The sequence below is a fragment of the Oncorhynchus gorbuscha genome, linkage group LG21 (assembly GCF_021184085.1).
Source record: "Oncorhynchus gorbuscha isolate QuinsamMale2020 ecotype Even-year linkage group LG21, OgorEven_v1.0, whole genome shotgun sequence".
NCBI classification, from domain to species: domain Eukaryota; kingdom Metazoa; phylum Chordata; class Actinopteri; order Salmoniformes; family Salmonidae; genus Oncorhynchus; species Oncorhynchus gorbuscha.
Genome location: NC_060193.1, coordinates 53,395,361 through 53,407,991, shown reverse-complemented (window position 1 = coordinate 53,407,991; position 12,631 = coordinate 53,395,361). Strand labels below are relative to the sequence as shown.

The 12,631-nt window shown below is 44.1% G+C and overlaps 1 protein-coding gene across 1 annotated transcript in view; it reads left to right on the top strand.

Annotated features, from left to right (window-relative positions):
- Positions 1 to 12,631, top strand: part of LOC124008046 (fibronectin type III domain-containing protein 3B-like) — a 188,447-nt gene that overhangs the window by 146,053 nt on the left and 29,763 nt on the right. Inside the window, 2 exon segments of the mRNA XM_046318952.1 lie at positions 718 to 831; positions 1,368 to 1,517. Coding sequence (XP_046174908.1) covers positions 718 to 831; positions 1,368 to 1,517 — 264 coding nt within the window.

The window sequence follows — 12,631 nt, the reverse complement described above, 5'->3', positions numbered from 1 at the left end:
CTGCTCTGATCAACCATCTGCTGCAGCCTCTATCTATTCTACAGCCATGTCAAGGCACTCTGCCCCATTTAGCAATCATAGAAATGATTTGAATGCAGGAATAGTCATGCTTGAAAAGTCATGTTTGATTGATTAAAGTTTCATATGCGCCCGATCTGAGCTGAGCCTAAATCTAATTTAACGGTTGATCAAACAGACTTTATCATTTGTGAGCCAGCTACTATAATTGTTTTTATTTTTCCTATAATGTGTGTGTGTTTCCTGTCATGTGACCTGTATGTTTCCTGTCATGTGACCGGTGTGTTTTCTGTCATGTGACCGGTGTGTTTTCTGTCATGTGACCCGTGTGTTTCCAGTCATGTGACCGGTGTGGTTCCAGTCATGTGACCGGTGTGTTTCCAGTCATGTGACCGGTGTGTTTCCAGTCATGTGACCTGTATGTTTCCTGTCATGTGACCGGTGTGTTTCCTGTCATGTGACCGGTGTGTTAGCTGTCATGTAATGTGACCTGTATGTTTCCTGTCATGTGACCGGTGTGTTTCCTGTCATGTGACGTGTGTTTCCAGTCATGTGACCTGTGTGTTTCCAGTCATGTGACCTATGTGTTTCCTGTCATGTGACCTGTGTGTTTCCTGTCATGTGACCGGTGTGTTTCCTGTCATGTGACCGGTGTGTTTCCTGTCATGTGACCTGTATGTTTCCTGTTTACTCCTGTAGTTCGGAGAGTACTCTGAGGCGGTGGAGGTGACGACAGCAGCGGGTCCTCCAGGCCAGTGTGTGGCGCCACTCATCACTCTGAACAACACCACCTGTCTAACAGTCAGCTGGGAGGTACTGCCTGTCTATCTATCTTCTTTACACTCTGTCTACACTTCCATCTAGAACAGAGACAATATGCACTTCAGTCTGCCTCCAAATTACGAGAGAGAGAGCTGCATTTCCTATTACACTGTGACAAATACTCAGACCTAAGAGAATATTTCATTCCCAAAATTATAATTCAATAGAAAGAATTTGAAACTATAAAAGATGAAGAATTTAAAAAAATCTTTATTGGGTGAAAAGCCAAATATGTGTCCTGCTGCCACAACCTGAGGGACAGCCAGTGAAAAGTGCAAAGTAATGTCGATATTTCCCATCGTGTTTTGTCTTCTTTTCACACCGTGTCTTCTCAGTCATGTTGACACTGGTCTACTTCCATTGCTTTAATGTATTGTTGTTCTGATTAATAGTGTTTTTGTTGTTAATGGTAATCCCATGTCCACTACTACTATTATTATTGCTGTTGGTCCAACCATTTATTTATATACATATATATATATTTTTAAATGTTTCTAAAGGTTCTGTGTTGTTTCTGTGTGTTGTAGAGTCCTGAAGGATCAGGCTCTGACATAGCAGAGTATCGCCTGGATTGGTCCAGGGAGGAGGAGCCTATGGAGCTGATCTACTGTGGACCAGAGACCCAGTGTGAAGTATCAGACCTGACCCCCGCAACACACTACTGCTGTAGACTACAGGTACACACACACTACTGCTGTAGACTACAGGTACACACACACTACTGCTGTAGACTACAGGTACACACACACTACTGCTGTAGACTACAGGTACACACTGCACACTACTGCTGTAGACTACAGGTACACACACTACTGCTGTAGACTACAGGTACACACACACTACTGCTGTAGACTACAGGTACACACACACTACTGCTGTAGACTACAGGTACACACACACTACTGCTGTAGACTACAGGTACACACACTACTGCTGTAGACTACAGGTACACACACACTACTGCTGTAGACTACAGGTACACACACACTACTGCTGTAGACTACAGGTACACACACACTACTGCTGTAGACTACAGGTACACACACACTACTGCTGTAGACTACAGGTACACACACACTACTGCTGTAGACTACAGGTACACACACACTACTGCTGTAGACTACAGGTACACACACACTACTGCTGTAGACTACACACACACTACTGCTGTAGACTACAGGTACACACACACTACTGCTGTAGACACACACACTACTGCTGTAGACTACAGGTACACACACTACTGCTGTAGACTACAGGTACACACACACTACTGCTGTAGACTACAGGTTCCACACACTACTGCTGTAGACTACACACACTACTGCTGTAGACTACAGGTACACACACACTACTGCTGTAGACTACAGGTACACACACTACTGCTGTAGACTACAGGTACACACACACTGCTGTAGACTACAGGTACACACACTACTGCTGTAGACTACAGGTACACACACACTACTGCTGTAGACTACAGGTACACACACACTACTGCTGTAGACTACAGGTACACACACACTACTGCTGTAGACTACAGGTACACACACACTACTGCTGTAGACTACACACACACACTACAGTAGTACACACACACTACTGCTGTAGACTACAGGTACACACACACTACTGCTGTAGACTACAGGTACACACACACTACTGCTGTAGACTACAGGTACACACACACTACTGCTGTAGACTACAGGTACACACACACTACTGCTGTAGACTACAGGTACACACACACTACTGCTGTAGACTACAGGACTACAGGACTACAGGTACACACACACTACTGCTGTAGACTACAGGTACACACACACTACTGCTGTAGACTACAGGTACACACACACTACTGCTGTAGACTACAGGTACACACACACTACTGCTGTAGACTACAGGTACACACACACTACTGCTGTAGACTACAGGTACACACACACTACTGCTGTAGACTACAGGTACACACACACTACTGCTGTAGACTACAGGTACACACACACTACTGCTGTAGACTACAGGTACACACACACTACTGCTGTAGACTACAGGTACACACACACTACTGCTGTAGACTACAGGTACACACACACTACTGCTGTAGACTACACACACACACTGCTGTAGACTACAGGTACACACACACTACTGCTGTAGACTACAGGTACACACACACTACTGCTGTAGACTACAGGTACACACACACTACTGCTGTAGACTACAGGTACACACACACTACTGCTGTAGACTACAGGTACACACACTACTGCTGTAGACTACAGGTACACACACACTACTGCTGTAGACTACAGGTACACACACACTACTGCTGTAGACTACAGGTACACACACTACTGCTGTAGACTACAGGTACACACACTACTGCTGTAGACTACAGGTACACACACACTACTGCTGTAGACTACAGGTACACACACACTACTGCTGTAGACTACAGGTACACACACTACTGCTGTAGACTACAGGTACACACACACTACTGCTGTAGACTACAGGTACACATTTACATTTACATTTTACATTTAAGTCATTTAGCAGACGCTCTTATCCAGAGCGACTTACACACACACTACTGCTGTAGACTACAGGTACACACACACTACTGCTGTAGACTACAGGTACACACACACACACACACTACTGCTGTAGACTACAGGTACACACACATTACTGCTGTAGACTACAGGTACACACACACACACACACACACACACACACACACACACACACTACTGCTGTAGACTACAGGTACACACACACACACACACACTACTGCTGTAGACTACAGGTAAACACACACACACACACACACACACACACACACACACACACACACACACACACACACACACACACACACACACACACACACACACACACACACACACACACACACACACACTACTGCTGTAGACTACAGGTGCACACACACACACACTACTGCTGTAGACTACAGGTACACGCACACACACACACACACTACTGCTGTAGACTACACACACACACACATGTACATTCGCTAACAACATCTTACAATAAGGTGATTGGTCTCTATGGCTGACTGTCAAACTGTCTGTGAAGGTCAAGGAAAGGTTGAGCTTGATAGATTGTAGTTTATGCACCCCGCTCTCACACATACACACACACACACACACACACACACACACACACACACACACACACACACACACACACACACACACACACACACACAAACGTATGTAGACACACACCACACACCCTTTCTCGCACACACACTGGCCCGTTGTAGGACTCGTGATTTATTTTCTAGTTGATTTTATGGCTGATTTCTTTATGACTCTATGTGGTTATATCACTGATGTTATTAGGAGACTAGAGAGGTCACATAGGACAATAACAACATTAGCAGTGTGTGTGTGTGTTTGTCAGGCCACTTAATGATATGTCTTTATTTGTGAGTAAGGTAATAAACCATTTAGAAAGCAAACACTACAGATTTCTCTCTCTCTGTCTCTCTCTCTGCATGCTGAGTGTGTTTGGTGCATGCTGGGAATTGTGAGTGTGAGTGTTGTGTAGAGTCAGATATATTGGTTTTTCTTTTACATTTCCTTTTCCTGGTGCTATCTTAGTTTTATTTAGTTGTTGTGGTAGAATTAAGTATATATTTTTTTCATGTCGAAATTACCCTGGTTTTGTCGGGGATGGTGACTCACATGGGGACGCCGTCCCTGTCACTTCGGCACGGCTTTAGGTGTGTTACTGAAGCTACTGTCACGGTGGAGAAATGTCTGGTCGCCGTAGGAGAGAAGGTGGGATACGAGAATGTTGCTTATGCGTCACGGATGAATAACGCGGTGGTGTTTTTTTCTTAAAGAAGAGTGTCTGGTTGATCGTATGGTTGAGTATGGTGTACTTCTTAAAGAAGAGTGTCTGGTTGATCGTATGGTTGAGCATGGTGTACTTCTTAAAGAAGAGCGTCTGGTTGATTGTATGGTTGAGTATGGTGTACTTCTTAAAGAAGAGTGTCTGGTTGATCGTATGGTTGAGTATGGTGTACTTCTTAAAGAAGAGTGTCTGGTTGATCGTATGGTTGAGTATGGTGTACTTCTTAAAGAAGAGTGTCTGGTTGATTGGATGGTTGAGTATGGTGTACTTCTTAAAGAAGAGTGTCTGGTTGATCGTATGGTTGAGTCTGGTTAAAGAAGATTGATTGGATGGTTGAGTATGGTGTACTTCTTAAAGAAGAGTGTCTGGTTGATGGTTGTATGGTTGAGTATGGTGTACTTCTTAAAGAAGAGTGTCTGGTTGATTGTATGGTTGAGCATGGTGTACTTCTTAAAGAAGAGTGTCTGGTTGATTGGATGGTTGATTGTACTTCTTAAAGAAGAGTGTCTTGTTGATTGTATGGTTGAGCATGGTGTACTTCTTAAAGAAGAGCGTCTGGTTGATTGTATGGTTGAGTATGGTGTACTTCTTAAAGAAGAGTGTCTTGTTGATTGTATGGTTGAGCATGGTGTACTTCTTAAAGAAGAGCGTCTGGTTGATTGTATGGTTGAGTATGGTGTACTTCTTAAAGAAGAGTGTCTGGTTGATCGTATGGTTGAGTATGGTGTACTTCTTAAAGAAGAGTGTCTGGTTGATTGGATGGTTGAGTATGGTGTACTTCTTAAAGAAGAGTGTCTTGTTGATTGTATGGTTGAGCATGGTGTACTTCTTAAAGAAGAGCGTCTGGTTGATTGTATGGTTGAGCATGGTGTACTTCTTAAAGAAGAGTGTCTGGTTGATCGTATGGTTGAGTATGGTGTACTTCTTAAAGAAGAGCGTCTGGTTGATTGGATGGTTGAGCATGGTGTACTTCTTAAAGAAGAGTGTCTGGTTGATTGGATGGTTGAGCATGGTGTACTTCTTAAAGAAGAGTGTCTGGTTGATCGTATGGTTGAGTATGGTGTACTTCTTAAAGGAATGTTATTCAAGTTACGCTGCTTTTTTCTCCGTCAACAAGGGTAACGATTTCAAATGTACCTCTGTTTATTCCCAATGAGCTGTTGGAGCGCGAGTTATTGCGGTATGGGATGTTTGCACATTTAATTAAGGTTGTCCCATTGGGTTGCAAACACCCGGCATTGAAACAGGTTATGTCGTTTCCAACACCCGGCATTGAAACAGGTTATGTCGTTTCCAACACCCGGCATTGAAACAGGTTATGTCGTTTCCAACACCCGGCATTGAAACAGGTTATGTCGTTTCCAACACCCGGCATTGAAACAGGTTATGTCGTTTCCAACACCCGGCATTGAAACAGGTTATGTCGTTTCCAACACCCGGCATTGAAACAGGTTATGTCGTTTCCAACACCCGGCATTGAAACAGGTTATGTCGTTTCCAACACCCGGCATTGAAACAGGTTATGTCGTTTCCAACACCCGGCATTGAAACAGGTTATGTCGTTTCCAACACCCGGCATTGAAACAGGTTATGTCGTTTCCAACACCCGGCATTGAAACAGGTTATGTCGTTTCCAACACCCGGCATTGAAACAGGTTATGTCGTTTCCAACACCCGGCATTGAAACAGGTTATGTCGTTTCCAACACCCGGCATTGAAACAGGTTATGTCGTTTCCAACACCCGGCATTGAAACAGGTTATGTCATTTCAAACACCCGACATTGAAACAGGTTATGTCGTTTCCAACACCCGGCTTTGAAACTGGTTATGTCGTTTCAAACACCCAGCATTGAAACAGGTTATGTCGTTTCAAACACCCAGCATTGAAACAGGTTATGTCGTTTCCAACACCCGGCATTGAAACAGGTTATGTCGTTTCGGCGACAGGTGTTTATGTTTTTGGAGTCAGTGCAGACTTTAGAGTTATCGTTTAAAGTCAAGTATGGCAACAGACTGTATATGGCTTATACTAGTAGTCAACGGTGTTTTGAGTGTGGGGATGTTGGCCATAAGCGATATGCTTGCCCAAAAAGGGAGAAAGCAGAGGGAGGGGCGCAGGTGGTCCTCGTAACGCCTGGGCCCACTAATGTAGGGAGAGGTGGGCCTCGTAACACCTGGGGCCACTGATGTAGGGAGAGGTGGTCCTCGTAACACCTGGGCCCACTGATGTAGGGAGAGGTGGTCCTCATAACACCTGGGCCCACTGATGTAGAGAGAGGTGGTCCTCATAACGCCTGGGCCCACTGATGTAGAGAGAGGTGGTCCTCATAACGCCTGGGCCCACTGATGTAGAGAGAGGTGGTCCTCATAACACCTGGGCCCACTGATGTAGGGAGAGGTGGGCCTCATAACGCCTGGGCCCACTGATGTAGAGAGAGGTGGTCGTCATAACGCCTGGGCCCACTGATGTAGAGAGAGGTGGTCCTCATAACGCCTGGGCCCACTGATGTAGGGAGAGGTGGTCCTCATAACACCTGGGCCCACTGATGTAGAGAGAGGTGGTCCTCATAACACCTGGGCCCACTGATGTAGGGAGAGGTGGTCCTCATAACACCTGGGCCCACTGATGTAGGGAGAGGTGGGCCGACAGTGGTTGAGCAGCCAAAAGCACCTTTTGCTGAGGAACAAGTTGTCCATGTTGAGGGCACGGAGTTGAAACTTGTACCAGAGGAGAATGCTATGCAGCAGCAAAATATTGTTGTAGAAGGTAAGGACAGACCTGAAGAGCCATTTCCTCAGACTGGTGAGGAGTTGCCCAGTATGAGTGCTGGGGTACAGGAGGGGGTTCATGTGGAGCTAGTCTCCCAGGTAGTGGAGGAGATACCCACTAAGAGTAATGGGGTACAGGAGGGGGTTCAGGTGGGGCTAGTCTCCCAGGTAGTGGAGGAGATGCCTGGTACGAGTGAAGGGGTGAGGTGGGGAGTTTTGAGAGGGATGTGGTAGAGGGGAGTCAGTGGTCTGTGGCCTCAGTTGAGGAGGATCAGGAGAAGGATATGGATATCTCTCCTGATACGATAGCAGCTGATGAAGACTCAATTTACAGTCTAGAGGAGGTCAATGGGTTCCTGGATCAGACTTTTGGGAAATCTGTCAAATTGGCAGATTTTTGGGATGTAGATAAGTTTGTGAGGTCAGCTGTGATGTTACAGAAGATGGTGGGGTTAGACCAGTTGAGTGAGAAGAAGCGTTTTCGCCTTGAGGAAATGTGCTACTGTTGTCACTGCAGAAAAAGGTGGTGGGAAGCATGGTCAGGTTCAGAGAAAATGAAAACAATGATAATGATCATGCTTCATAGGGTGTTTTTTCTCCTTGTCTGGTTTCTCTGTGGTTTCTTCTGCTTTTCCTTTCTCTTTTCTACATGGAGGTACTAAGGGTTGGTTCTCTCAGTATTAATGGGGGAAGGGACAGGAATAAGAGGGCTTGGGTATTAGAAGTAGAGGTTGACCGATTATGATTTTTCAACGCCAATACTGATACCGATTATTGGAGGACCAAAAAAAAGCCGCTACCGATTAATCGGATGATTTTTATTTATTTGTAATAATGGCAATTACAACAATACTGAATGAACACTTATTTTAACTTAATATAATAAATCAATAAAATCCATTTAGCCTCAAATAAATCATGTAACATGTTCAATTTGGTTTAAATAATGCAAAAACAAAGTGTTGGAGAAGAAAGTAGAAGTGCAATATGTGCCATGTAAGGAAGCTAACGTTTCAGTTCCTTGCTCAGAACATGAGAACATATGAAAGCTGGTGGTTCCTTTTAACGTGAGTCTTCAACATTCCCAGGTAAGAAGTTTTGGGTTGTAGTTATTATAGGAATTATAGGACTATTTCTCTCTATATGATTTGTATTTCATATACCTTTGACTATTGGATGTTCTTATAGGCACTTTAGTATTGCCAGTGTAACAGTATAGCTTCCGTCCCTCTCCTCACCCCTACCTGGGCTCGAACCAGGAACACAACGACAACAGCCACCCTCGAAGCAGCATTACCCATCGCTCCACAAAAGCCGCGGCCCTTGCAGAGCAAGGGGAACAACTACTCCAAGTCTCAGAGCGAGTGACGTTTGAAACGCCAATAGCGCGCACCCCGCTAACTAGCTAGGCATTTCACATCGGTTACACCAGCCTAATCTCGGGAGTTGATGGGCTTGAAGTCATAAACAGCTCAATGCTTGAAGCACAACGAAGAGCTGCTGGCAAACGCATGTAAATGCTGTTTGAATGAATGCTTACGAGCCTGCTGCTGCCTACCATCGCTCAGTCAGACTGCTCTATCAAATCATAGACTTAATTATAACATAATAACACACAGAAATACAAGCCTTAGGACATTAAGTAGAATCCGGAAACTATCATCTCGAAAACAAAACGTTTATTCTTTCAGTGAAATACGGAACCGTTCCGTATTTTATCTAACAGGTGGCATCCATAAGTCTAAATATTCCTGTTACGTTGCAACACCTTCAATGTTATGTCATAATTACGTAAAATGCCGTCATTGAAAATAAGAATGTGTTCTTAACTGACTTGCCTAGTTAAATAAAGATGAAATAAAGGTGTAAAAAATAAAATGGCAAAATCGGCTTCCAAAAATACAGATTTACGATTGTTATGAAAACTTGAAATCGGTCCTAATTAATCGGCCATTCCGATTAATCGGTTGACCTAATTAGAAGTAATAAAACAGAAACGACTTAATGTAGTTTTTCTACAGGAGACACATAGTGATGAGGCTAAAGAGGTTGACTGGGTATGTGGTAGGAAGGGCAGCATGGACTCAGTCATGGTACTAATTTCAGTGCTGGGGTGGCAATTTTGTTTTCCTCAGGTTTAGGGGTGACTGTGGTATCAATAACAGAGATTGTCAAGGGCCGGGTTTTATTGGTCAAGGTGGATGTTATGTTTTTTATTTGTATTTTTTATGTTTATGCTCCTAATGAGGGTACAGAGCGTATTGCTGTATTTGATCAAATAAAGGAAACCTTAAGACAGTGTGATCAAGAGGGGTGTATAGTTTTAGGGGGGGACTGGAATTCTACAGTAGATTTTACTGTTGACCTCATCTGCGGTCAGCCACTTGCCTGTCTGGTTTATTAACTGAGTTTGAGCTTTCTGATGTGTGGAGAGTAAGGAATGCAACAGTTAGGCAGTACACATTGCTTAAAGGTAATGAAGGTGGTGTCAGTGCAGAAAGGTTAGACAGGTTGCATGTATCTGATCACTGCTGTAGTAGGGTTGGAAGGTTAGACAGGTTCTGTGTATCTGATCACTGCTGTAGTAGGGTTGGAAGGTTAGACAGGTTCTGTGTATCTGATCACTACTGTAGTAGGGTTGGAAGGTTAGACAGGTTGCATGTATCTGATCGCTACTGTAGTAGGGTTGGAAGGTTAGACAGGTTGCATGTATCTGATCACTACTGTAGTAGGGTTGGAAGGTTAGACAGGTTGTATGTATCTGATCACTACTGTAGTAGGGTTGGAAGGTTAGACAGGTTGCATGTATCTGATCACTACTGTAGTAGGGTTGGAAGGTTAGACAGGTTGCATGTATCTGATCACTGCTGTAGTAGGGTTGGAAGGTTAGACAGGATCACTACTGTGTAGGGTTGTATCTGATCACTACTGTAGTAGGGTTGGAAGTTGTTATCTGACACTGTAGTAGGGTTGGAAGAGTTAGACAGGTTGCTACTGTAGTAGGGTTGGAAGGTTAGACAGGTTGTATGTATCTGATCACTACTGTAGTAGGGTTGGAAGGTTAGACAGGTTGCATGTATCTGATCACTACTGTAGTAGGGTTGGAAGGTTAGACAGGTTGTATGTATCTGATCACTACTGTAGTAGGGTTGGAAGGTTAGACAGGTTGCATGTATCTGATCACTACTGTAGTAGGGTTGGAAGGTTAGACAGGTTGCATGTATCTGATCACTGCTGTAGTAGGGTTGGAAGGTTAGACAGGTTCTGTGTATCTGATCACTACTGTAGTAGGGTTGGAAGGTTAGACAGGTTGCATGTATCTGATCGCTACTGTAGTAGGGTTGGAAGGTTAGACAGGTTGCATGTATCTGATCACTACTGTAGTAGGGTTGGAAGGTTAGACAGGTTGTATGTATCTGATCACTACTGTAGTAGGGTTGGAAGGTTAGACAGGTTGTATGTATCTGATCACTACTGTAGTAGGGTTGGAAGGTTAGACAGGTTGCATGTATCTGATCACTACTGTAGTAGGGTTGGAAGGTTAGACAGGTTGTATGTATCTGATCACTACTGTAGTAGGGTTGGAAGGTGTGATATTACTCCTGTTGGTTTCTCTGATCACCATATTGTTACTGTTGATATTCACTTGTGCACGAAGGTCACCTTACTGGTATTTTAATGTTAAGTTGTTACATGATGTCATGTTTTGTGACAGGTTTTTGTTGTTTTGGGAAAAATGGAGGATTACAAAAGGGAATTTTGAGTCCTTGAGACAATGGGGGGAGGTTGGGAAGGCCCAAATACAATTATTTTGTCAACAGTATACTGCTCTGTCTCATACTGAAGTTAAAGAGACTATCAGGGCCCTTGAACAGGACATCAAGTCTATTGAATTGAAGCTGCTCACTCAGAACGACCCTGGACTAGTCATGAACTTACAGGACAAGAGACATGAACTGAGGTGGTTTTTACATGAAAGAGTGAAGGGTGCCTTGATTAGGTCTCATTATGCTAGCCTCAAGGATATGGATGCTCCTAGTGCTTTTTTAAAACCTAGGACAGTGGACATTGCAACGTAAACAGATGGTCTGCCTTCGTCTCCCTGATGAGAAGGTGAGCACGGATGACAGTGAAATGCGCCAACATGGGGTGGATTTTTCCTCTGCCCTCTATAAGGCGGAGGATTGTGATTCTCTGTGTGCTGAACAGTTGTTACACAGTCTTCCTCATTTGGGCTCTGAGCAGAGAGTTGCTTTGGACATTACGCTGCAGGAGCTGTCCACAGCAGTCATGCAGCTCTAATCAGGCTGAGCCACTGGTATCGATAGTTTACCATCTGAGTTATATAAGCACTTTTGGGGGTCTATTGGGGAGGATCTTTATGAAGTGGTGTGTGAATCTTTTCATGAGGGTTCTCTTCCTGTATCCTGTCAATGTGCGGTGCTTTCACTGTTGCCAAAAAAGGTTTGGCTCTTGTATCTAATTGGCGACTTGTTGCATTGCTGTGTGCAGAATATAAAATGGTATCTAAATGTCTCTCTCTCAGGTTGAAAGAGTATCTGGGGCTGTTGGTCCATAAGGACCAGTCTTACTGTGGACCTGACCACTCTATTGTTGATGACTTGTTTCTGATAAGAGATGTTTTAGATATGTGTAAACTATCTGATGTGAGTGTGGTTTCTTTGGATCAGGAGAAGGCTTTTGACTGTGGACCACCAGTAATTGTTCAAAACAATGAAAGCCTTTGAGTTTGGGGATGTCTTTTTGTCTTGGATGAGCTTACTGTATGCTGGGGCCTCATGTATGGTGAAGGTGTGGGGTGATTTGAGCTGCCAATCCCCGTCCATAGGGGTATTAGGCAGGGATGCCCAATTTCAGGACAGTTATATTGTCTGGCAATTGAACCAATGGTTTGTTTTTTTAGAGTGAGGCTTACTGGTTTCTCTGAGCCAGGGGTTATGAAGGGACCTATGACAGCACTGTCTGTGTCTGCAGATGACCTGACTGTTTTATTACAGGGGATGAGAATGTTAAGGTTCTCTCAAACACTCTAAAGGTGTATGAGGGGGGCCTCCTCAGCTAGAGTCAATTGGGAAAAGAGTGAATCGCTGTGGGCAGGTCAGCTTACGG